Raw genomic sequence first — 27,453 nt, 5'->3', positions numbered from 1 at the left:
GTCGAGGATGTAGCGCTGTTGGTGGGGTGCTTATCGGGCATGTGCAAAGCCCCGAGTTCATTCAACCCTCTAGCTACACGTGAACCAAGCGTGTGGGTACATGCCTGTATCCTCAGCACTCGGGAGGTAGAGTCAGGGAGATTTGAAGTCATTTTTTGGAGTGCAGGATGTTCAAGACTGGCTGGGGTAGCTGAGATCTTGTCTAAAACACAGCATCAATAACAAATGGGCGGAGGTTCAGAATCAGGTAGGGGGGAGGTGACAGGTGGCAGCCCAGGTAAGACGGAAGGAAGGGCTCAGCTGAGGAAGAGGAGGAAGGAGACTGGTAAGGGAAGTGGAGTCCGACAATCAATCACCCTCTTGTGTTTACTGAAGCTGTGTTTACCTACCAACATATGTAGCTCCCATGTTGTGTCAGGCACTGAACTCTCCCGTCCCATCACCCTCTCAGCAGCCCTGGGACCCTGGAGAAGGAACAGTCCTTACCCTCATTCTCATAGTTGGGCACGGCAGGATAGCCCAAGGCTACCAATGAAGCCCTTACTGTTGGAAAATTAGTTATCTCTGCCGTGCTCTGATGAAGTCCTAAGCAAGGACACGGTTTCCCCTAAGGACAACTTTTGTCACCATGTTAGGACAGCTTGTTTTCACATGAGGGGGAATGCGCCTGCAGCCCATTGGAGGTGGCTGGGTACAGACTTTCAATAAGGACATTAGTTCAATCGTCAGTGCAGCCACACACAAAGCCCAGCAGGCCACAGCCAGAAGCCACAGATGTCTCTGGACAGAACACCAGGCAGCTGCTGGGATGGATGTGTCCCGAAAGGGCCGACTGCTCTTTCTTGCTCCCCTGGGACTCAGCCTCCTTTGCTGCTTGTACTACTTGCGAATCCCACACGAATAACTGTTTTCAGCACCCGAGTGGAGTCCAGGCCTCGCCCAGGGAGGTTAATATTGTCTCCTTGGAACCATCCTCCTAGGCAGGAACATCTACTTTCGCCCAGTCTGGCAAGGAGGATAGGAAAGCACAGGAAGACATGTCCATATGTTCTTGTGCCAAGCTGGTAGGTGGGATAGGCTGCTCGCCCTATCAGGGGACATAGGTGTCATCTTTACCCATCATCCCATGTCTGCTTTTGGCTTCAGGCCTCCTCTGTGAAAGAACATTCCTGACCCCAGACAGTTTGCTGTCCTGGTTCTTCACAGTCAGGTTAGTCAAGACCCCTGGCTCTCATCACCTCAGTCAAAGGGCACAAGGACTCTCAGGGTATATAGTTCACATATTTTGAACATTCTTCCTGAAGGCCATTATCAAACTCATTGTCTTCTTGTAAATCAGGTTGTAAAGGTTCCACTGTCCTATCAGGACCTAGTAGTGTTGGGCAGGGTCCATTCTGGCTTCTCCTGGCTGCTCACTCATGCTATGGGTGCTGAGCCTGCTGCCTCCCACTCAGGTCTTTTCTGAACTTCAGTTAAGTAGAGGAGGTGCGAGGAAGGACATTCCGGCCATGCTAGTGACCTCTCTAGGTCGTAGGTCCTTGAGGTCATTAAATGAACATCTTCAGAGGCCTCCTTAAGTAAGGAGCTCAGCGACAAGACCATCAGTCACTACCATCAGGATGCTGTTCACAGAGAGTGTCCATCTATGCTTCTATGCTTCTGCACCATCAGGTTGGGGCAGGTGCTGCAGTTACTGGCCAGTAAATATCACCAAGCCAATGCCTCAGCTCCAAGCTCAGAATCCTGCCAGTCTACTCTCAAGCCACAAACAAACCCAACTTCCCCACCATCTTGGGCAGGAAGGTGGGGTGGCTTGCATCCAGAGGCCTGTGGCATAGTGTTGCCTGGCCTTCTGTTTCTCCAGGGGCAGCAAGACTCTGTTTCCTGATGCTGCGAAGCCATGAATTTCTTATCCTGTTGCTGTTTGTGAAAACTGGCAGAGAGCCAAGACTTTTCTCCCTTCGTTTTGTTTGTCAAAGGAGAGGAGATCACACACAAATACTCCAGCACTTTAAAAAGATTACCCTTGGGTCCACAGAGCATTTGGGGTCATGATGAAGAATACTAGCTTCTAAATGAGGCTAACATCCTTCCTTTATGTGGACCGACCCAGTTGATGCTCAGGGAAAAAGTCTAGGAGCTCATGTAGAGTTATCATTGAGACAAACCTGGCCCTTGCCTGTGGTCTCCATCCCAAACCCAGAGTTTCTAGGATTCAGAACTGAGAAGCGTGGCTGCCTAGAAACCAATCGGCACACCCTGTGTGACTTTAGACAAGGCTCTTTCCTTCCTGGTGTGATCATCTTGAAAATGAAGGGTTGGCACTATGTTCTCCAAGATCCCCTTCAGCCCTAAATCTGTGACTGCATGAGTTTCACCGAGGTCTTTCCTAGAGCTGACTGTTTTAAAATAATCCTACTGGGTAGAAACGGGGATGAGAACAGGGGGTGAAGGCGGCTGTGAGACGGCTCAGCATCTATGTGTGCCTTGCCAGCTTGAAGACGAGCGTTTAGACACTCACTGAACTGTCTGGTGGGCACAACTGGCCGCCTGTAATTCTGTCCTTGGAAAGCAGAGGCAGGGGATCCCCCGGAGCAAGCTGGTTAGCTAGATTAGCCATATTGAGGTGCTCTGATTTGACTGAGAGACCCCTGCCTCAACCAGTGAGAAAGAAATGGAAATGAGGTGTGTGGAGGGTGATCCCATATGCACACACACATATGCACGCACACACACACCCACACGCACACACCCTTCCCACGTCACACATTAAAAACATGAATACACACATGCACACGCTAACAACCGAAGAAAGACAGCATAGAACCCAGGATCCTGATCAAAAACCAGCTGGTTACGTGGCGTACCATCCCTTCAGTCAGCTGGTCCCATGGTGTGCCATGTCAGGTAGCAGGCATGCCCTGAGCATTACCAAGGATCAAAATCAAGGCATTGTAAGTGCGATGTTTTATTAAAAATGTGTACAGATCTCTTTCAGCAGTAGAGCAGAGTTATCTTCTCCTCTCCCTCCGAGAGGTGGACACAGCTTCAGACGCTCCCACAGGATGCTGCTGCACGCCTTGAATGTGAGCTCTGGAGCCTCTTACATGGCTTCGGGTCTGTGCTGCCACATGCAGTAACGTGAGGTACAGTGACAAAAGAGGACAAGGGCATTTGTCATTGAAGCAGTCTCAGTGGATGGTGCGGCCCTCTTCCATCTTGTAGCTGTATGCCCATGGCCTCCAAAGTCTTCGGCAGAGGAAACCAAAAGGGGGGGCACACGTAGTTCTTTCAAGGGCCAGAGTCATAAGGGGTTACATCACCCATCCCTCCCCATTCTCCTGGCTAGAATCTAGTCACATGACCACAGTGTAACTGGCTGGGAAACGTGGAAAAGCCCATGGGTATTTAGTCAGTGGCCACATTTGCTGGCAGGCAAATTTAAAACAGAACAGACAGAAAACACTTCTCTAATTCTGATTCTCAAGTACTATGTGGTATTTTGCAAGGCACCATGAATGAATGTCTATTCAGCCCAAGTAGGGCATCACCATAGACAGGCGAAATAATCCCACCCAAGTCGAGCATGGTAAACCAGCGCGCTTATTAGGATTACTTCAGGGGCGTGGTCAACTCAAAGATGAACCCCAGCATGGTAGCTCCTTATGAAGTCACCCTGGGTGACCACTGCATCCCTGGGACTCCTGTAAAACCTGACGCCAACTCTACTGAGGAGCTTCCTCTTCCCAGGGGAGCTGAGAGCCGGGCCCTAGGCTGAGGACTTTTCCAAGGGCAGTACCTCAGACCTTAAGCCCTCCACGACCCCCAAAAGCAGGGCAGTCTTAGTCAACGAGATCACTGAAGAACAAATAAATGAAGAAGGATGGCAAATGATGTGTGTGCATGCACATGCATGCAGGTTTGTGCATATGTGTGCACGTGCATATCGAGATCAAGGTCAACTTGGGTGTCATTCCTCAAACGTCACCTCCTCTCTTTTATGAACCTGGATCTCTCCCTGACCTAAAATTCACCAATTAGTCTAGTCTGGCTGGCCAGCCAACCCCACATCTCCAGCGCTAGGGTAGCAAACATGCTACCATCCTCACCTTCTGACGTGACTTCTGGGCATGTCAAATTCCAGTCTTTCTCACTGCCTTTACTGACTGAATTATCTTCCCCAACCCCACAGCAAATGATCTTAAAGACTCCTTTGGTTGAAAACATATAATCTGAACAAACGAATTTGGTTTAATAAACATGAAGCAACCAGAAGCATACAGTAAAACCGTTCACTCCAGATCATGAAGACCCACGTTTATAGTTAATGATGAGTGAGCAACCTGCCTCCATCTCTGCCCACTTCTTCCTGGCCATACGTACGATGACTTTGGGAAAAGAATGGTTTTGTTTTGTTTATTTATTTGTGGTGAGGATCACCCTATGATAGAGGTGTTGGGTTAGATCCAAGGGTTCCCGCACATGTGAATGCACCTGCTCATCAGTCTTAATGCCAAGGTCCTAAGCTTGGCCCTATCGCTTGCATTTTTCATAGCTTCACAATGAGAAACAGTGTAAGGAATGGAGTGGGGGATCATTGTGAATCTCCCTTCACGCTTAGAAATCCAGGTGATAAAAACACAGGACCTTCGAGCAGAGCCGGGTTCAGTTCTTATTACCACACACATGTACTCAGTGCCGGAGTCATTTTAGAAGCCTTCAGGAGACACTTCTGGCCAGCCAGGATTGTGGTGGTGGGCCTGACAGTAGGTGTCTGTCTTCATGAATTCAGTGGAACTAGCAGGGACCCCCATCCGACACAGAGGCCAGCCCTGTATCACTCTGTACCATTGGTGGTGGTTCCAGGACGAGGCCTATGGACGACATTCTGATTCATTGCCCGATATCTGACTCACTTTGGTTGAGACTCTCAGTACCTCACCGGATTTCCTTTATTATGAGTGAGTGCTGAGAGCCCACCCTTCCTGTAGGATGACAGCAAAATCCCAGAAGATGGTAGCCTCAGCCAAGAAAGAGAATGCTGCCCCCTGCGATACAAACAGGCTTGTCCCTAAAGAGACCCTTTCTCACAGTTTCATAGAGCACCGTGCCTTCCCTTCCAGGTACCCCAAACTGGCTGCGAGACACCGGGAGTCCAACACTGCGGGCATTGACATCTTCTCCAAGTTCTCAGCCTACATCAAAAACACCAAGCAGCAGAACAATGCGGGTGAGTGGCCCCCCAGGGATGCCTGGCCTGGGTCTGTTCGTGCCAAGTGCTGCATCTTTGGTTTGCCCGTGACCATGTCAGAGCACCAGGCCAGAGAAGCTTCTGGAACCGATGCTGCTTGTTATTTTCTCTTCTCCTCTCATCCTCCTGACTCAGAAGGGAGGTCACAGAACCTGCTGCCTGCAGCGCAGGAGAAGCTGACTCAGAGGCAGGGGTGTAGCTCGCTTTGGAAAACTACCTTATCGTACAGCAGGAGGCAAGACATGGAAGGGTTATTGGTGCTGTGCAGTGTCCCCAGACATGTGACTCCATCTGTGTTCACAATGGGGCACAACTTCCCACTTCTTTGTAGTCCCGGAAAAGCTTTTCTGGGCTGACAGGAAGCATGAGAAGGGCAATGAGGGTCAGAATTTGGTGAACGCTGCAGACCTAATTCTCTTCACTGTGAGTGCTGTGGGGTGTCTAGGGATGGGATTCTGAAGTCCAGGCTCCGTCTCCACACAGCCTTTCCTTCCTGGCACTGGCTACAAACCTAGGACCTGCTTCTCCTATGATGCCCCATCAGAGGGGACTGAGTACACACACTTGAGCTCAGGGTACACACACTTGAGCTCAGGGAATTTCGGTCCCTCCTTCAGGAGCATCCTTTGAAGATTTGCTGAGGTGTCTGAATTGGGGTGTGTGGGACCTGAAGAGAGGTTGTGAGACACTCAAAGCAAAAGGAAGAGGAAGATGAGAGAGAGAATGAGCTAGATCTTCAGGGTCCAGTACCAAGCCAAGCAGAGGAAATGCCATGTGGATTTTCATGAAGAAAGCAGTTCAGTGATGCACAGTGAACCACAGGAAGATACCGGTCCTCTTGGAGTTCAGATCAGGGGTTCCTCTGAGTACCCATGAGAAAGAAAAGGAGGGCAGTGAGAACAGACCCAGCAGAGCAGGAAGGGGAAAGAGCTGTCACAGATACTGGGATCTTAGTTTGAACCAGGGGGCTCAAAGAGAGTCATGACAGTCAGAATGGGAGAAAGTGGGGGAAGTCAAGAAAGGATCAATTGGCTCACAGTTTGAAAACACAGGGCAGAAAGTCAAGATTGTCAGGTGCCAGGTCCCTTTGTGTCCAGTCTCCTGTGCCTGCTGGTGGAGGGGGAAGGCTCCAAGTCACACACACAGTCAAATTAGAAGACAGGAGGCCCAGTCTGGTGTAATCAAAGGGAATGAGAAGAGCTGGTGAACGGGCTAGCAAAAGGAAAAGCAGTTTCTATGGAGGCACCTGAAATAGGAGTCCTCCTTCTAGAAGTATTTCAACTAGAGATAAGGTTGCAGTGTGTAGGAAGTCAGGGGGGATGGGAAAGGCTAAGACCAGAGGTCGGGAAGAGGCCAGAACGGCAGTGCCAGTGTGTGTCCCTTGGACAATGGCTTTATCCCTTGGACAATGACAGCTATTAGAGGGACGTTTAGAAGCACTGTGAGAGAGAACAGTTTTTGGAGGGCACATGGTGATCTTGCTTCACTATAATTTGAATACTGTAGTTCGATGAATAACGCCCTGCCCCTCAAAGGTCACGTGCACCTGTCCACCTGGACTCTCAGAATATGACCTTGTTTGGAAGTGAGGTCTTTGTAGGTGAGATTAGCTCAGGATCTCAAGATGACTTCATCTTGCACTTAGTGTGGTCCCTCAATCCAATGACTTTTTATGTCCTCATAAAAAGGTGAGAGGAGCTGGGTGCTGGTGGCTCATGCCTTTAAGCCTTTAATCCCAGTACTTGGGAGGCAGAGGCAGGCGGAACTCTGTGAGGCCAGCCAGGTCTACAGAGCTAGTTCCAGGACAGCCAGGGCTGTTACATAGTGAGACTGTATCTCAGGAAACAAAACAAAACAACATCATCATCAACAACAACAACAAAAAGCTAAGAAGATACACACAAAGCCGCAGGGCACAGAGAGGCAGGGCAGAGGCCACAGCTACAGCCACAGCCAAGGCTTTCCAGAAGCAGAAAAAGCGAAGGAAAAGTTGACATTTAATTTGGCATGTGAGAAGTATCCATAATTAAGTCACCTGGCCAGTGGTCTTATTTAGCTCTTTCTCCAAGCAGACTAACACAATCCGTCATAGGTGTTTTCCCACTGTGGCGACAATAGCAACTATTAGTGAAGGAGGGTCACGCTGACTCACAGTTTGAGGGTACAGTCCATCTTGGCAGGAGGGTGGGGCGGGGGCTCAGGGCCTCCATTCACAGTGTGTCCACAATCAGGAAGCAGGTGGAAGCCGATGTACTCAGCTGGTGTTCTCCTTTTATCCCTTTTATTAAATCCAAGACCCAGCCCATGGGATGGTGCCACCCACGTCAGGGTGGACCTTCCTTCCTCAGCTAAACTTCTGTGGAAACCCCCTCCTAGACACACCCGGGGGTCTGTCTCCTAGGTGATTCTAAATCCAGCAAAGTTGTCAATCAAGCTTAAGTATCACAGCCCTCAGAACTTCCTGGAAAAGAACAGTTATTGACACTTTCCTGGTCCAGGGCCCAGACGCCAAGGAGAGGACCAGGGACGTCCCTCTTTCCCTGCGCTGGCTGGCTCTTGGATTCTGTTTCTTCAGATTCTACACCCAGTGTCTTTTTATCCCAACCACAAATATCTTCCTCCATACTTGTCAGAGTGCCCTCAGAAAGATTATCTCATTTGAGTCTCCCAGACTTTTTAAATTATAAATGGTATTTACATATTATCCACATATGCAGTTCTGTTACGGCCAAAGCCGAAGCAACGGTTTGCACAGAATACCGCGTGTCGATTTCCTATGAACTCAATCCTCTCCAGTTTTCATTGTTTCCCTTCTTCTGTTTCACCCTGGTTTTCCCCACAATGGGCTTTGCCCTTCTGTCCCTCCACCAACTCATTTGCACATTTCAAAGCTCACACAGGTCTGCTTTCTCAAGAGGTCTGTTCTTCTTAGCCCCACACAGAGATAGCCCATGCTTGTAGCAAGCACTACCCACTGCCCCGCACGCCCTTTCACGTTTCCTTCCTCCTGTCCCATACCCAGTGTTGGTAGGCAGGATCCTGACATCTTCAGGCTCAGCGAGCCAGGGCCCATGCTTCTGCAGGCCAGTCTTCGTTGTAGAGACGGCCTCACTGCTGCAAGAGCGCCCAGGGCCACACTCTCAAGGCAGAGCCAGCTCTATGCTCAAAGCCCACATGCCCAGGCAACGGGCCATGGTGCTCTCCATCCTCTGGGAGCTCCAGGCTGGAAACTGCAGGCTTTCTGACATCCATCACTTCTCGCTGGCTCTTTAATCAATCCTCTGTTCCTGACATCTTACTTCAGATGGTAGGCATCTCGCAATTCATTGTGTCAATCTCCTGTTCCCGACATCCCTCTGCAGATGGTAGGCATCTCCTAATTCACTCTCATTTCTCTCATTTGCATTTGTTTTGAGTATTTTTTTTAACTTGGTGTTGTTGTTCCTGTGTGTCATGGTACACATGTGTGGGTGGGAAGGCGTGCATGTGCACATGTGTATATACGTGTGTGGAGGTCGGAAGTCAATCCCAAGTGTCATTCTTCAGATGGTATCCCCCTTGTTTTTCTCGAGACCACATCTCTTGCTGGCCTGAAACTCTCTGATGCGGCTAAATCATGCTGGCCAGTGAGCTCCAGGAAGCCATTTGACTTCTAAGTGATGCCATTGCAACTCCAAGCCACTGCGCGCAGTACTGGGGACCAAACTGAAGTTCTCGTTATTATGCAGGAAGCACTTTGCCAGCAGAGCTATTTCCAGCCCCCCTTTCTCTCATGAGCAGAGTCTCCTCTTCCTCCTCCCCCTAGACACTCTGCCGATGGTCATCATCTAGTCCTGCCCCATCACCAAGAAAGCTCAAGAAAAGCCAGTGCCACAAATACCATTCAAGGTGTCAATCATCCCTCCACACACCTCGGCACAGTGCCCGCATCGAAGGAGTACTCGGTACACACTAATCATAATCATGTTTGTTGGAAACACAAGACAATCCTGCTGCTTCTGCTCTTCCTTAGCTCCCATCCAAAATCTCCCAACTACTGTAAGCCAGCCCTCATTCCGGGGAAATTCTTCCAGCTAGTCCCCAAGAGGCTTGGCCATTCATTCGTAGATTCGCTCTCTCATGTAGCCGTTCAACAAAATTCCGCGGAGACTGGGAATGACTCAGGGAGCAAGGGTGCTTGCTCTACAAGCATAAGGACCTGAGTTCAAATTTCAGCTGCATGTAAAAGGCTGAGCCTGGCTGCATCCTGTGTCTGTAGCCTCAGCTTTGGGGAGTAGAGACAGGCAGATCCTTAGAGCTTGCTGGCCAGCCAGCCTAATGGAAAAGGGGAACTTCCAGTTCAGCAAGGGACTGTCTCAAGCCAATAAAGCAGAAGTCAATAGAGGAAGACATCCTGCTCTGCTCGTCACCTGCACACACCCACACACTCGTGTGCAAACAACACACACACACACACACACACACACACACACTGCACGTAACAGCACCTACTCTGAACTCATTTTGAAATAGCTTGTGTTATGTTGCAGACAGACACTGAACCAGGGTCTGTAGCTACCAAGGGAAGCAGGTGAGGGGTCTTAGTGAACTAGCCGTCTGCATGAGCTAGAAACCAGGCGGTGGTGGGATTACTGACCCGGGTTTGAACTGCAGAACTAGCTGCACAATGTGCCTAAGAGATGTGTTCTTGCCAGGGCTGTTTCTGAAACAAGGATATAAACAACAACTTCTTCTTCTTCTTCTTCTTCTTCTTCTTCTTCTTCTTCTTCTTCTTCTTCTTCTTCTTCTTCTTCTTCTTCTTCTTCTTCTTCTTCTTCTTCTTCTTCTTCTTCTTCTCCTTCTTCTTCTTCAGATTTATTTATTAATTATGTATACCGTATTCTGCCTGCATGTATACTGCAGGCCAGAAGGACACATTACAGATGGTTGTGAGCCACCATGTCGTTACTGGGAATTGAATTCAGGACCTCTGCAAGAGCAGTCAGTGCTCTTAACCTCTAAGCCATCTCTGCAGCCCAATATGAACTTCTTAATACTTCTGCCAAGCACAGCCACAGTTGTTGTGGTGGGTTCATGTATTTCTTCAGTCAAAGCATGCACACACCTTGGCACAGTGCCTGGCCTCACAGCACAGGGTTTGCCTCAGTTCCTCCATCTGCAGACCAGGGAGGTTAGGTGTGCACCCCACACTCATTCCTATGACATGATGGCTCTCCCTGTGTTTCAGCCAGCTGTTCTAAGGCTGACCGCTGCACCTTGGGGCAGTTTGAGGAATTGGACTAGGGGACTAGGTCAGGAAGTGAGCAGGACACTAAGGTCAACATCCATCCAAGGAACATGTCTGAGGAAGGGCAGAGGGAAAGGTGGGACATTCAGAAAACCCAGCCTAAGAAGAAAGGGAAGGAGGGAGGGGTCACGGAGACAGGAAAGGCAGAAATCTTAAAAAGAAAAGCCCAGGGCTGTCTGTGGAAAACCCCACAGTGCGGTGCCCAAGGCTGTGAATCTCGCTCACTGTGCAGCTCCTGGAATTCTCAGTCTTTTCCAGCTCTGTTTCCCGTGGGCGACACTGATTCTCAAGGAGACCCCAGCCGACTGGGGAGTCAGGATTCTTCTCTCTTGGAGGGCTGGTGCTGAGACAGCACTGAATGGCAGAAACCTACAGAGAGGGTGCTCATGGCCCAAGAAAGGACACCTTGGGGATGAAAAAGCCATCAGGCCCTGAGAAGTAGTTGTGTGGCTGCAGGGATCCCTGCTCTCCTCACGCGTAGCTTTTTCTATTGAGCAGGGGAAAGCTGTCTCTTGCTTGGCATCAGGATTTCCAAAATCCTGAAGCTCCCGTTTTCTCTTTGGCACACCCTCTACCATCCCTGAAGTCCATAGTCAGGCAACAATCTCTATTGTCACCCTGAATACTCTGATGCATTGTGACAGTCACGTGACAGCATCCAGCTTCCCTCTCTAGTTCCCACCATCTCTGACTTGAGTGATGGGAGGCACAACCCTTGCCTCCCACCTCTGCTCCGAGGAAATGCTGCCAGTCATAGGGAACCCCAGACAAATCAAGATGGGCTGCGGGAGCAGTAGCCCCGACAATTCTGCCTGACTCCACTGCAAGGCATGCATGTGTTCTGCTGGAGACCTCAGTTTGGCTCTGTGGGTTCCCTCTTCCCTGTAGGGGTTCCTTTTACACTCCAGTGCATGGCTCCTCCACTCTCTGTCATCTCCCGAGACACTCTAGGCCTCTCCCTCCGAACACTCATCTTACAAATTGCCTTCAGATCAGAGCTGAAAATCTCTGCCAAATCGCTTGGCCTTCACAAACTCCTTTTAGCTACTTACCATAATTTAGGCGTAGCACACTGCATTCTACCGCATTTTCCCCAATCTCTCTTCTCCTTACCCTTCAATCCTATCAGTTCCTGGGACACATTTCATGTCTTATACCATATGGCGCATTCCAGGCAATTAGCAAGGGATGGAGTGCGCATGTCTAATTTTCTGTTCTTACTAACTCATTTGAGAGTCCCTTTTTCTTCCTTCCAACCCTATCGCGTTTCCCTCAGATACAGTTAACATTCCTGCCCGGAATTACCATCCTCGTTTTGGGAAAGAGTGTCAGATTCTCTGTGTTTTCTTTTTAGCTGGTGGAGAATGGGCTGTGTGTATGCACTGGGCTAAGACAAAGAGCTGGGGTTTTATTCCCCATGGTTCACATTTACTGTCTTCCATCCCCGGTCTTTGTGGACATGCCACAAATGTGGGAGTTTAAAGATCCCACTTGTGGGGTGGGAGAGCACTCTCTCTACCCGCTAAAGGACTAAAAGGTCCTAGTGGTCGCCTCTGAGTGTGGACTTTATAAGTCACCTACAGCCATGGGGCTTCATCCCATGGGGTTTCTCAGGCTGTCTGACCACACATCTGTGGGGTGACTGTTTTCACCAGTTTGAGTTTCCCTCTTCTCTTCTTTGTTCCAGCCTCCATTTCTCTCGTTTTTACTCCCGTGTCCCTCTGTCTTGGGGGCCTTTTTTTCTATTTGAAGTATATAATCCATTTGTTATTAGCTCCTCATAGCAAACCATCATCCCGTAGGGAAAACATGAGAAAAAAAAGCAGAGAAGGGCTATATGCTTGGGGTGAGTGCATGCATGTGTGTGTGTGTGTGGTATGTGTGTGTGTATTGTGTGTATGTGTTTGTATGTGTGTGTGGTGTGTATGTGTTTGTATGTGTGTAGTGTGTGTGTGGTGTATGTGTGTGGTGTGCTTGTGTGTGTTTATGTGTAAACCAGGTCCAGTACCCGGGACCAGGCATGGTGGGCCACCAGCGTGGCTCAAAACTTCCAAGCAGATGAAGCAAAATAAAGCTTCTGGTCAGTGCAACCTGGTTCTGCCTTACAGATAAAAACAAACCAAGCTCCCCAAAGAATAACAAATAGTCTCGACTTGAGCCGCAGACACCACGGGGCTGCTGTTTCCATTTTCTTTGGCTCTTCCCTGTGTGCTTTGCCTTCCTGCCCAGTGACTCCAGGCCAGGCGAGCTCACCCCTTCTGTGTTTTCTCTCCACGCAGCCCCTGCCCCTGCCTTTGGCTGCACCCCCCCCCCACCTCTCTTGTGGCCACTTGTGTTCTTTCTGCATCCTGACCTGAGTCGCTTCTTTTTGTTCTTGTTTCTGGGAAAATCCCATGAGGCTTTGCTGCACAGGACTGTACCATCCATTCTGCTGGCCCGTTGGGTCTGGAGGATGCACACATAGCAACCTGCCTGTGGTCTAAGTGTTTATTTTTTATTTTTTGAGACAGGGTCTTGCTCTATATGTAGCACAAAGTTAACCTGGAACTCATGAACAAGCATCCTATCTCAGCCTCCCAAGTGCAGGGATTACAGACACAAGCGGCCACTCACGCCTGTCTTAGGGTTTTATTGCTGTGAAGAGACACTATGACCACAGAAACTCTTGAAAGGAAAACATTTAATTGGGGCTGGCTTACAGTTCAGAGGTTTAGTCCATTATCATCATGGTGGGAAGCAGGCAAACATGGCGCTGGAGAAGGAGCCGAGTGTTTGACATTCTTATCTGCAGGCAGTAAAAGAAGACTGTACCACACTGAGAGTAACTTGAGCACATAAGATCTCAAAGCTCACCTCCTCAGTGACACACTTCCTCCAACAAAGTCACTCCCACTCCAAAAAGGCCACACTGCAGTGCTACTGCCTATGGGCCAAGCTCTCAAACACGTGATTCTGAGGGGGCCATTCCTATTCAAACCGCCACAGTTCCTAAGATAGATTTGCAGGTGTTTGACTACTTCTGTCCCCAAAGTCACCACGGGCACAGTGAGCCAGGCCCTCTTCTGTCTATTAGCAATCAAGAAATCACCCTACAGACATGTGCAGAAGTGAATCTGATTAGAGACAATGTCGCAATTAAGGTTGCAGCTCTCTAGATTATCTCTAGCTTTTATCAAGTTGATAAAAATCCCACCATCACACCCTATGCTCATTATAACCACAAAGACCATGCTTTTACAGATTGAAGAGCAGCTGCTTCCATGTGGCCTTCACTGGAGACAGAGTGATAAGAAATAGGTGCAGGTACATTAAGTCCAGGAACCGCGTCTCTCCATCCTGAAAGGCACTTGGCTGAAGCTATCAGGCGGGTGTACCATGATACCGAAATCCACCTACCCTTGGGACATTTGCTTTAAGTCCATTCATTTAAAATGTCTCCGAGCAGCTGAAGACCAAAGATGTTCAAATGTGGGTGCTGCAGTATCTTAGGCTCCTGATTCCTACCAACCTTTCTTGAGGCTGCTTGTGATATGTGTTACCTCTCCTACTGTTTGCCCCGGGCTCCCCTGCAGGAAAGGAAGAGGTCCAGGTCAACACTGTCCCATTCCTCAGCCGTGGCTGCACTGGCCCTCCCCTGTGTCAGCTCTCACCTGTGTTCTTTGGCCTGGAGTCACACAGCACACTTGTCTTAGGTCAGAGGCTGATGAGATATTTCTGTGAAGGGTCAAATAGGAAACATTGTATTTTTGGTAAACTGCACAAGCTCACTCAGCTCTGCTCAGCAAGGCCCTTGGAATCTTTGTGCACCCCAGACAGTCCATAAACAAGTGTGTGTTGCTATGTTAAGTGAACTTGGTCTGTGGATCCTAAAATACTATCTTCACACCCTTTCCCCATGTCACAAATTACTCTTCTTTCCACTCCCTGAACTCTGCAATTGTGGAAATGTAAAATGTAAAGACCAGTCTTAGCTCAAGAACAGCATAAATACGGGCGGTGGATGGTGGTCTGGTTCTGCATTGTGTCTACTTCTGTTTAAGGCAGTCTCTGGTTACAGCAGCATGCTCTCTAGATTTTGCTGCATTGACTCCTGTCTGTGATGCTATTAAAACGCCTTCTCCCATAGCATCGCTGTGTCAATCAACACCTGCACACACGCAGAGCTCTTAGATACTAGCACCTATCACTGTGGTTTCCGAGAGACTGCTCTGTGCAGGGTTTCCCACCAATAGAAAGGCATGTGCTGCCCTCTTGTGGCTAACAGAGAAAACAGTCCCAGAGAAGCCTGAAGACCTGCAGGTTTCTCAAGACCCTTTAGTCAGTCTCGACTTGGGGATTTCAAAACAGGCCAGGTCTCCAAGACACCTTCCACAGTCTTTGCCCCGTACTAAAGGAAGGATGAACCTACCAGGCCTGACAAGCTCTCAGAGGCCCTGGCAAGCTGCATCCTGAAGCCTCTACACTTTCCTCTCCCACGTCCAGCACCACCAGTCTGAACCTTTACAAATTTCTTTGACCTAAAACAGAGACATGTTGGGAAGGAGTTGAGAAGCCTGGGAGGGCTATTAACATAGAACTAAGGAACCCTTATTATCAAAGAGCCCATGCCTGCTCCAGAATGTCATGAAAGCCCCCTGCTGTTGGGGACAGAGGCCAGCTTGACTTATTTTTTTTCCTTCAGATTCCCAAGATGTGGCAGGCCACAGTGAAAATTGTGTGTGTGTGTGTGTGCGTGTGTGTGTGTGTGTGTGTGTTCAGTATTTCAAAAACAAGGCACTTAATATCTTCTCTTTCTCCCCTCCCCTCAGTATCTGCTCATACCCTGGACCCTGTATAGAAGCCTGGCATTTCTCAGAGGTACACAGCCCCTACTCAGTCAGCCTCCTCCTAATTTCCAGGACCTGGTGAAAAGGCAGAGGAGGCAACAAACAAAAGCAAAGATAGCAGGAATATAAGCATAGTGGCCCTGTGGCTTTCTCCAGGCCAGGCAGGGCTGTGGCTGGCAGGGCTGTGGCTTGCAGGGCTGTGGCTTGAGGCTCCGTGTCCATTCCACTGGGAATATTCCCTGATTCATCTAGAGATCAAGACTTGTTAGCATCTCAGACCCCAGTCTGAGAGAAGCCCTGAGCAAAGGCTGCAGGGAATGCTGTCACGTTGCTGTTATCTTTGGGTTCCTGGGTGGCCAGACCTTCCATAGAAAGCAATCAAAGTTCCTTTTCCAAAAGCCTTCGCCACAAAAGGGGCCCTCCAGACTGCTTGTCCCTGGATTCCCTGCCTGCTACTTGCCAGCTCTGGGTATTTTGTTGGTTAGTTGGTTGGGTTGAAGTTGTGCTTTGATTAGCATTCTTGTAAGGAAAAACAAACAAGCCAAGCACTGTAGACCCACCTCCAAGATCGGGCAGGCCCCACACTGCTGTTAGTCCTTTCTTCTCTGGAGACTACAAGCTCCAGTGGCTGTGACTTCCTGTGCCACCCCCCAGGAGCTGCCCAGGGGATCCCTCCAGAGGGTCTTTGGTTTGGATCCTTATTGAGGAGGTTTCTGTGATTTGAATTTTAACAAAGTTTGTTCCGGAAACCCACGAATCCTTGGGTAGTAGTGAAAAATGCGGTTAAGGCGGTTGGTGGTGGTGTGAGGGTGTTGAATGGGAGGAGGGGTAGGAGTGGCGGGTCCTGCGTGGGTGGGCTCATTCATTAGTGAGAGTTTGCTGTGTGGGCTCCTGGACTACAGTAGGGTGGAGACCACCAACACCATTCATGTGGAGGAATTTCCCACTGTCTGACCAGAATGAGTTCTGCTGGCCTAGTCTGGCCTCAGATCAAGACCCAAGGCCTCGGGGATAAAGAAACATTAGATGATTGACTTAAACAAAACTTAAATGCTCCTTTCCCTGTGGCAGCATCCTGTGTGATGGATCTCACTTCATCCTGTGTGACGGATCTCTTAGATCTGTGCAGTCTACAAATAAGTTTCTTAATCTCTCTCTCTCTCTTTCTACACACACACACACACACACACACACACGCAAACACACACACACACAATTTTTTGTCTGTGTTCTGATGGTTTTATATGCCGGCAAAAGCCTCGCATGCCTCCTTAACTAATCATATCAATTAGATCTAATTTAAACTGAAGCAAAGCTAAGCTTCCTCTCAGCTTCCATCCATGATGATGCGACCCAGCTTGACCGTCAAGCATAGTGGTTCTTCACTGCTGCATGGGTGTGAGTGTCAACATTCCTTGGGTGCACATGGTTTGGAAAAGCAGAGTTGATTTTTATGGTGTCTGTGCCCATGAGCCCTTATCCACGATCAGGACACAGTGTTCTAGAAAGATTCTCCGACATTTCCCTTGAGTCGCCATGGAAAGGGGCTCTGGGAAGTTAGCATGAGGAATGAGCTTCCCCCTTTTTTTGGAAAAGCTGTGACTGAAAACAACAAGATGTAAAAGCCTGGTGGATTGTCAAGACTGTCAGCGAAAACCTAAACATCCCAGCTTGGAGTCAGCCTTTCTTGTTGGACTTTCTTTGGACCACTAGCCCCCAAATAATGAATGAAATTGAGACTTAATATTAATTATGAAAGCATGGGCTTGGTTTAAGCTTGTTCCCATCTAGCTCCTAAAACTTAAATTAGCCCATTTCTATTAATTTTTGTTCTGACACGTAGCTCTTTACCTCTCTCCAATTCTCTATATCTGACTCCCTCCATGTCTGGCTGGTGAATCCTGCCTCTCTTCTTCCCAGAGTGCCTATCTCGGCCCAGAAGTCCCACCAACCCCCCCTGCCTAGTTATTGGCCATTCAACTCTTTATTAAACCAATCGGGTGCCTTAGGCGGGTGAGGCAAGACACAGACACATCTTCACACAGTGTAAACAAAGGTCCTGAAACATCAGCTGAGCCACCCTCACTGCCAATTTCGTCTCTTCCCTGTACAGATGGGATAGGTGGCACTCAAGGACACTGCTCAGACAACTAGGGTAGGGGAACTGGGACATCTTCAATAGTCTCTGTATTATTTTGAAGCCTCATTAATAAAAACTCAGGGACAGATATTGGGGTTACACCTGAAGATCCAAAAGGCAAAACAGGCAGCCACTGGATCTTACCTCAACTTCAGTCCAAAAATGGTGATCCTGCCTCCAGGAATCTCAGAATAAGACTATCTGTGAACTGTCTTCTCCTGTCTTATAAAACCTCTGTAGGACTGGGATTAAAGGCATGCACCACTGGGATTAAAGGCTTGCACTGCCCAGTTTCTACAGCAACTAGTATGGCTAATGGGATTAAAGGTGTGTGTCACCACTGCCTGGTCTGTAAGGCTGACCAATGGGGCTGTTTTACTCTCTGATCTTCAGGCAGGCTTTATTTATTAAAACAAAAATGAAATGCGGCTACATTAGTTAATTATCTCTCTCATTGCTGTGACAATGTTTGTGTTCTGTGAGGAAGGGAGCATTTGTATTACCTGGCAATCTGATAGAGCAGCCTATCACAGCAGCCGTGTTGGGCACGCCCAAAAGCAGGTTAAGGAAGACAGTGTTTGTTTGGCTTAGAGTACCAGAGGGTGCAGGAACTAGAAGGATCACATTTCATCTATACACCGGAAGCAGGGGGAAAAGAGGAAGGGAGGAGAGGCTGTGCCATCTCAAGCCTGTGCCCGCTGACGCACTTCCTCTAGAAACCTCTGCCTTCTGGAGGTTCCAGAACTCCCCAAATAACTCAATCTGGGGGCATCTACAAACCAATCTGATACCAACCGACACAGCAGGAGAAGCATGGCGGCAGGAAGCTGTGGCAGCTGGTCACATTGCACGTGCCATCAGCAAGTAGTGAGAGATGGGCCAAGCGTGTGTACAGCTCACTTGCTCGTTTGTATTCAGTCTGGTAGCTCAGCCCATAGTCTGGCACCACCCCCATTCCGAGTGAGTCTCAAACACAAAGTGTCAAGTCCCTCTCTGCCTTGAGTGAGTGAATCCTCAGGGGCTGAAAAGCAGCTTTTAAAAAATACTTCTTATCATTTTCAAAATTATAATTCCTTCCTTCTCTTTCCTCCCTTCAAACCCTCCCATATATCTTTGCTCTTTTTCAAATCCGTGGGCTCTTCTTCCAGTTATTGCTTATAAGTATCTATGCATATGGATGCACACCTAGTTCTAAATATAACCTGTTCGCTCTGTGTGTTACCCGTTTGCATGTCTTCAAGGCTGACGTAATCAGTTGCTGTGCTTCCCTGGGGAGAACTATTTCTCCTGCTCTCAGCATCCCCGAGTTGCCTGTAGTTCTCTGAGTGGAGCTGAGGCCTCCTGGGCTTTCCCCTCCCCACATTAGCACGTCATTGCAGCTGACCTTGTTCAATGCACACTCAGCCAGTCACCCCAAAAAGTGGCTTTGAATGACCCCATACCACGTCTTCAACTGAGGACAGTGCATTTTCCTCAATGACAAACAAAATGGTTTTTGCATCTCTGGGCAGTAACTGCACATGAGTTCTGTTTAGTAAAATTGTTTATCCTAGGCTGTTCTGCTGTCTTCAGTGGTCAGCCTTGTTCCTGACTGTGGTAAACCTATGGGCTTCTTTTCAACTAACAGAGAGAGGTGGCAGACATATTTCCAGCATCGATTGGCTGCTGCTTTATCGCCTGTTGCCGGAGTCCAGTTCCAGATGAGGGCAGGGTCTGAAGATGGGTGGATGCAAGGGCGGCAACAGAGGAGGAATCAAAGATGGACATCTCTTGATTTCATTTTAGGAGAGGTGGACAGAGAGGAAGCACATCCTCTGTGATCCCAACCAGGGATGTAGAGAGATGGTGAGGGAGGGAGGGAGGGAGCCAGGCTGTCATGGTCGGGAGAGTCTTGCAGCCTGACTGACTGGCAGCCAGAGTACTTCTTTATTTATACAGAATTTAGTAAGTAGGAGTACATTCATGTTGTTCCGAAACACAGATGATATCATTTTTGGTTTTGGACATGCGTCTCACTTCCTTCTGCTCATCTTCTAGTCATCATTAATAAACTATGACAGAACATTTATCACTATTATCATTTTCTATCATTTTCCCTCCAGTCTTGACATGAGTGATTCATTGAAAAACAGAGTTGTCACTGTTATTCATTAACCCCATCAGCCAAGTTTTGAGAATCTAGAGGCACTTGACAGCCTGTTCTCAGGCTGGTAGCCCTGGTTGCTTCAAGGACACTAGACCAAAACAAAATCTTCAAGCCAGCCCGGGCATACGGCCATGTCCCAAACATTATTAACTCTCAGTGGTCAGAGTGCCCAGGAAAAAATCCTCAGGCCAAAGATGCTGCAGTTGTTATCAAATTCTGGCATTATACAATGTTTATATTTTATATTTTTATAGACTCTGTCTACATGTCTGGTCCTAGCATTCCGTTTTTCCTTGGTCACATGAAACCACATTGGTTCTGCATGAGCTGACATTTCTCAGAAAGGGAGATCCTGACATCTCATGCTTTTATCATATTTCCCCTCCATTCTTTGCTCATCAGTATGAGTCCCTGTGTAGGGCAGAGGTAATTTCAGCGAATCTAACTTTGTGGCTGTATATGCTATGCAACTGCCTGAGTATAGAGTGGGAAAAGGCTTGCAATCCGAACTGTGGCCTGCTCCTCTAGCCCAACAATTCTTGCTAACCGTTTTAAGTTTTCTTTGTTTTGATTATCTTGTTCCTGTGTAAGTACAGGGACAGATGTTTCAAGAATATCTCAGAGCCTCATAAAGAGACCTCTGGCTTCTTTTCGTGAGTCAAACCTCTGAGGCATAAGGAAGGCATTCAATAGATAGGGTTTTCTCCCTAGAGCACAGGGAATAGTGTGCTCATGACTGTCCTGGGGAAGCTTAGAAGTAACATTCCTGGGAGAAGGCATAAATGATTCATAAGAAAATTTCCATCAATCCAATATCCCCAAATTGTGCAACTATTTAACCCCCCCCCCCAGTAAGTGTTAGGTGGAGATGCAAACCAAAGGTTGCGCAGTGGCCATGGCCATCACGTGGCTCAGCGCTGCCTGGTCTTTGCCGAGCAGCTGTGCCGGCTTTAATGACTTCTGCCATTCCCATCAGATATGGCTGTGCCAACCTGTAGCACAGCCATCCTTCGTGTTTCAGAGTCTGACCTTCGGGTCCTGACTAGGAACCTGACAATGGCAGCAGCATGTGGCAGAGGCTGTTCTCCTCACTGCAGCCAGGAAGCAAAGAGTGAGGAACAAAGTGGAGAGGTTCCAAAACACAACATGCCCTTCCAGGATATGATCAGAGAGACCTATTTCTACCTCAAGTTTTTACAACTTCCCCAAAGCACCCTAGCCAGATACTAAGTTTTCAGCAATGAACCTTTGGTGGGGACAGTCTATTTCCAAATCACGACTGAGGAGCTTAGGGGGTGCACTGCCTAGGAGGTTAGTAAGACAGCTTTGATGAGATCTCTGCACTTTCCTGAGCCTGAGTTATTGTGGGTGAGTTGACTCATACCTTAGTGTCTGGTCTCTGCTTAAGCAGGCTATGCAATTTCTATTATCATGATACTGTTAAGAGGCCCTCCCCAGAATGAAAAACCAATAGGGATACCCAAAACGTGAACTAAAGACTCTTCTTTATAAGGTTAGCAGCATCGGGTATTTTATTACAGTAACAGAAGAGATATCGAGGCAGTGGGCCTGAAGTAGGGCTCATGGTTCCTCGGCAGTCACAGTGTTGCCACTCCTCCTGGTGGTTCTCTGCCGACCAGGGTGTGTCTCACTCATGATCACCTCCAGAGGACTCCTCAGCTCCTGGTCTGGGCCAGATGCTCAATCAGGTTCCAGCAGGAGCTGGGGAGATGGCTCAGTAGGTTAGAACATTTGCCAGTGCTGAGTTCCTATTTCAGCACCCATGGGAAAAAGCAAGGCGTGGCTGCACATGCCTATAACCCAAGCACTAGGGAGTGGAGACAGGAGGATTCCAAGAGTTCCCTGGTCAGCTGGTCTGCCTACCCAAAGGAGTGTGAGACTCTTTCTCAAAGCAATAAAGGAGGAAGTGGTAGTGTAGGACCCCCCAGATGGATATGCACAAGTACACACGTGCGTGGATGTACCCCACATACCCCTCCACACACAGTTCATTCAGTTCCAGGTGCTGTGCAGTGTGCTAGGATAGAAACAGAACAACAAAATGCTGCCATGCCTACATGTATCGATAAAAGGTATGCTTCGCTATGTGTAATAGAAACATAACTACAGGAGCTAAAGCAAACATTTATTCTATTTGTCTCAGCAAGACCTCTGAAGCACGTTGCTATGCACCCACCCTGTCCTAAGCAATCTTGATATGCACGTCTCAATAGCAGTTTGCTTTTCTCACATAACAAGGCATCAAAAGAACAGTGTGTTCCAGGCAAATACTGTGGGGCCTAAAGAAATGGTGGATTTGGGTCCTCAGACCTCCTGATCCTTCATCTTGGGTCTACAGCTATGTGTATGCATGTGTGTGTGTGTGTGTGTGTGTGTGTGTGTGTGTGTGTTTGTACTTGGTATGCATGTTCTGTGGTACAAGTACGTGAGTGTGCAAGTAAGTGTAACATTGCACATACATAAAGTCAGAATGTGTGTTGTCTCCCTTTCTCTCCTCACAGTATTGCCTTGAGGCAGAGTCTCTCAGAGAACCAGAAGATCACTGTTTCAGGTAGAATAGCCAGCCATGGAGCTTCCAGAACCTCCTGTCTTTGCCCAACTCCCACCCCTTGCCCTATGCTGGGATAGGCTTTTTTTTTTTTTTCACATAGGTTCTGGGGATTTGAACTCAGGTCCTAGTGAATAAGTGCTGTTATCCACTGAACTATCTCACCAGGCTTCAACGTATGCCTTTTGTCTTCATTCCACAAAGATAGCCACTATATTTCCAGACATTAGATCTGAGTTTCTCTCATTGTTGGTGGACACGTCTTTTCCAGAAGTCCAATGACCACTTTCTACTTGTGTCCCCTTAGCCAGATCCACCTAAAAGGATGACAGTCTGAGAAGATGTGTCCTTCTGACCAAACACTCTGATATCCTAAAGGGAAAACAATATGGGTTCTGTTTTCTATTAGTAACAAAGAAGGGAAGAGAGGACTCTTGCACATAATTCACTTTCAAGCTAAGGTAATTTCCCTCCTATGGCTAAAATATTCGATCTAGCCATGCCATAAAAGATACATCATTTCCCATGCTCTTTGGGGCTTGACAAAATATGCTGAACTTTAAGAAACAGAAGTAAAAAATCGTGTGAAGAATTTTCTGTGTACCCAGCTCAAACTTCAGAAGGTACAGTCTCAGGTTGGTTATAAGAGTCCTGGGTAGTTTCAGTACTCAAACCAGACTGCCCAGGGGCACGCGGGGCACCCGTGAAATGTTCTAGGCAAGATGGGGCCAGGAGAGTGGGTTGGAAGGTATCTGAGTTCTGTAGAGATTTCTGTCAAAACCCCAGGGATGCCCCATCCGTATGATGGGTAAGAGGGAGGTTTCCTGGGGCCAGACAGTGACTGCAGCGTTATAAAGACAGGCTAGGATGAGGACGGTGGGAGATGACTCAGTGGGTGCAGTGCTTGCTCCATAGATGTGAAGACCTGAGTTTGTATCCCTAATATTTACGTTTCTTTAAAAAAAAAACCTTGTAATTTTATTGCCAAGGAGGAAAATTCCTGGGGCTCAGTGGCTAGCTAGTCTCGACAATTTTGTAAGCTCCAGGTTTGATGAGAGACACTGTCTCAAAAAAAAAAAAAAAAGTGGAAAATGACTGACTGAGGAAGACACCTGGTACTGACATTTGACCTGCACAAGCATCTGTACATGCACGCGCACACACATGGCCTTATGTGTACACACACGCACGCTCACTCATGTGTGTGCAAACGCGCATGCGTGCACACTTATGGTCAGATGAGAATCTCCATTCCTGTGATCACTTGCTAAGTGTAAGAAGGGCTTGAGTCTGTCCAGGATGACTTCCCAGGAAGACAATTAGTCAGACACGACATCTGTCCAGCAGAGGGAGGGCTACATTTCTCCTTGCACCTCTGATTCTCAGACACCAGTGCCCTCCCGCGTCACACACATTACCAGATACTGTCCCTGATAGTCAGCGACTCAATGACAATGGCCACAACCCAATGAGGTACACTAGGTTGTGACTTCCACTTTGGAGATGAGAAAACCGAGGCACAGGAGGTTAAAGTAGCCCACCCCGTCTGTGTGAGGCAAACCCAGCGGCTGGCCCCATGGTCTGTGCTCGCGACTTGCATGTGTTCTGTATTTAACAATATCCATTGTTTAAGAACAGCACACAGCGCTGAGTTTTAAAACAAGAAGGAGGCTTAGAAAACAGTGACCAAATCGGTTCATAAGCCAGCAAGTCCGTGCAGAATAAGTACCGTGTGTGCTTCTTTAAGACACTCAGCAGGCCCAGCTTCACCGTGGACCCAGACCTCACCATCCACAGGGGAACAGAAGGTATCAAACCCAGCATGTAGCGGACACCGAGCAAGGCAACTGGAAGAAAATGTGTAGACCACTCCCCAAATTACCCGGACTAGGCAAGGGAGGTGGCAGGGTGATTGCTTGCGCATCCGAGAAGGTCTTTGTCTCAACATGTGGTTCTCTGAGGACCAAGCAAGCATGGGCAATGGAATTCCTTAGTCCGAGTGCTTGTGGTGAGAGAGAGGTGAAGCAAGACCCGGGTCTATACAGGAGCAGACAGCCGGTGTAATTAGCGTCTCTCTGACAAGCTCGCCCTTAAGTCTGAACATCCGTGTTAACCCTAATCTATGCCCCCACACTCTAAAATCACCTTTTGTGAAGTAATTTAGAAACATCTCCTAGATTCCACCCGACTTGGTAAGACTCTTGAACGACACTGGCGGCATCAACAGCGTCAGGCAGCATTTATGTCGTTCCTTCTATTAGCACGATGGATTTTACAGCCGTTTATGAGTTTCTGGGAAGCCTAATAGGAAACATACACAAGCGCCTACTGAAGCAGTAGACAAGGTGGCGCGCTGTTCAAGGAAAGGCCAGAAGGGGTCGCCACCATCCCACGGCTGGTGTCAGTACTTGCCACTAATCAGGAACATATCCAGTCAGTCCAGTGAGGGCATCTCTCTCTCTCTCTCTCTCTCTCTCTCTCTCTCTCTCTCTCTCTCTCTCTCTCTCCTTCCCTCCCTTCCTCCCTCTCTCCTTTCCTCCCTCTCCCCCCACTGATAAATAAACACATGGAGAGCTTACATTGTACAGTTATATGGAACCCTAAATTTGAAGAAATAAATGACTATTTTTCTTTTTGAATGTACCGTGGCTTTGAGGAGATTAAAAAAAAAAGTATCTGCACCTGGAACTTGTCTATATCATCAATATCATCCTTCAAAAATGTATTATATGAAGAGCATGCCGAAATTGCCCTGAATTGCTCACCACAACGATGCTTTAGGCATAGCTAAAAATTACCAAAAGCTCTCATTCTTTTCAATAAAATAGCATACGTGTAGTGTTTGCTATCACCCTCATAAATGCTCGCCAATAATTAATGGATAATTAGTTGACCTGTGGAACTAAATCAGAAAGCTCTTCTTTTCAAAAAAAAAAAAAAAAAAAAAACCTGGCTCCTTTATAAAGCCCAGGGAAGCTGTTTCACGATGAATGCATCTTCTTTTGAGGAAAGTCCCGGCTTCCCTGGAGACATGTCTGAGAGGGTTCTGCTCACACTGTGACTTTGGGGGAACCCACAGTGTCCACTGTGCAACTCACCACAGTCACAAGGTTTGGATCTTGCCTGTGGAGGAAGGAATCATTCTTCCACCCAAGGCGGACGTCCTTTCCAGAGGACAAGGCACAACCCTGGCGGTAGGAACTGTAGACTCCTCCCTTAGCTGGCTGCCACCGCCAGGGCGCAGCAGGGGACATCGTGTAAGGGCCGTGGCATCTTTCTTCCCTTTGTCTTCCTGCCGTTTCTCTTTGGGCCAGTGTCTGGAAACGCAGGCCTAGGGATTGCTTCCTACAGGTGTGTGCCTGGGTTTCCCAGAGCTGGGCTGATTTGGTAACACACATCCTGCTGGCCAATTGGGTCATGCCTACTGTATTGGTCTGATGGAAGATGGGGCCCAAATTCTCCAAGGGATTAGAGCAAGAAAACCGAACTCTGGCACTATGGAAAGAGTAAGACATGGCCCTAGGAGAGGAGTCCAGACAAGGGTAGGTTCCGCTATGAGAATGAGTGCCATCCTCTATGACCCCCGGGGTCATCCTTACTCATGCCCAGGAAGAGCCAGTGTTCTCAAGCTTTCCTCCCACACTGAACTTCTGCCTTGAGTTGACCTCTAGTTTACTCAGGGACCCCATCCTCCCATAGGCTCAGATCCAGTCACAAAGGGATCATAAGTTAGGTATTTCCTGAGGTCCTACTCTCTGCTAGTCTGTGGAAGTTGCTTCAGTAGCGGCCAGTAAACAGCCATTGGGAGCAGCAGATATCAAAAGCAAGTGACTTGGGAGTGACATGTCATGGAGGGTTGGCATCTGTTGTCATGGTTTCCCTGACCCCGGCTCCCTTTCTCCATCCTCCGTGGACACTAATGGTATGTTAACACAGCCAGAGGCCCAGAAACAAAGGAAGCGACCGCACCCCCGAGTAGGCCCCTTCCCAGATTCTGGAATCCTGTGTCTGCTCTGACCCAGTGGCTCTGGGGACCTCATAAGAGTCGATTCCACTTTACCTGCTGTGTCTTCCCTATGGGCACCCAAACCCCACAGCCAACTGTTTTATATTTTACCTCTGTGTGGTCCCTTACCCTCAGATAACCTGACTCTGGGTGATTACCCAAACCTGCACAATGAACGCAAACACTTATGTTCATACACCAGGGACAGGAGGGACCACACTGGAAATCATATACTGGGGACAGGGGGGACCACAATGGAATTCATATACCAGGGACAGGGGGCACCACACTGGAATTCATATACCAGGGACAGGAGGGGGACCACACTGGAATTCATATACTAGGGACAGTGGGGACCACACTGGAAATCACTCCTGAAAATCTCCTTGCAGCATCTCCGACTTCCTCAGAAATGCACTCCTCAGTGTCATAGTGTCACCATGTCTGCTGCTGGCCAGACTCCTTACCTCACAGCTTTCATGGCCATGTTCTGTTCCAGCCCCAGCCCCAAATTCCTTGAATGTCTGGCTCTGAGCAATTCAGCCTCTCCTTTTCACCTCCCTCCATGTAATACCAGGGCATGGGAAGAAAAGCTTCTTCTTCCAAAAGATGCCAGAGAGGTGACGTCAGATTCTTCCTATTGGATTTTTTTTTTTTTGGTCTCCATTACCTTATCTAATTCATGAAATCTCGTTTATTTTTAACTCTCGAATGCCAGCAAAGTGTGGCTATGTTTCTATTCTGCCTCCAACAACATGATGGCTGGGGTCTCCCTCAAATGACAGCTGTGTTCTTCCCTCTTTTTTTATCCACATGAGCTCAGATGAAAAATCAGAAATTTCATCCAATTCTCCAAGTACTTCTCAGTATCCAGATGTCCAGATGTTTTTTTCCTCCATGGAGGAACCCCAGTTTTCTCCATGGAATTTTCTCCACACATTTTCACTTTTCCTTACACAGCACTGTGCCTGGGCACAGGCGGAGCCTCTGTTGGTTCTTTAGAAAGGATATAAAGGCCTCTGGTAGGCTCTGTACTCATAGACAACTTCTAGGCCATTCTGGATGATTCTTGAAGCATCAGGATCATAATCAAACTCAACTGTTAATAGCAGAAAGCAAGGTGTCCTCCAATTGGTTGGAATGTGGGCACAAAGAAATGGTGCTCCTTTTCGCAATGAGATGGAGATGGATGATGTGACATTAGCACGAGATAGACCACATAGGTGGC

The 27,453-nt window shown here is 48.2% G+C and overlaps 1 protein-coding gene across 1 annotated transcript in view; it reads left to right on the top strand.

Moving 5' to 3' along the window:
* Clic5 (chloride intracellular channel 5) overlaps positions 1-27,453 on the top strand; it is a 95,610-nt gene that overhangs the window by 49,353 nt on the left and 18,804 nt on the right. The window contains exon 4 of the mRNA XM_050119376.1: positions 5,124-5,230. Within this exon, the coding sequence (XP_049975333.1) occupies positions 5,124-5,230 (107 nt within the window). The remainder of the gene's footprint in view (positions 1-5,123; positions 5,231-27,453) is intronic.

Source organism: Alexandromys fortis, unplaced genomic scaffold (assembly GCF_014885135.2).
Source record: "Alexandromys fortis isolate MF-2015 unplaced genomic scaffold, M_Fortis_MF-2015_v1.1 scaffold_145, whole genome shotgun sequence".
NCBI classification, from domain to species: domain Eukaryota; kingdom Metazoa; phylum Chordata; class Mammalia; order Rodentia; family Cricetidae; genus Alexandromys; species Alexandromys fortis.
Note: the sequence above shows the minus strand (reverse complement) of the source record. Positions and strands in the feature narration are given on the sequence as shown.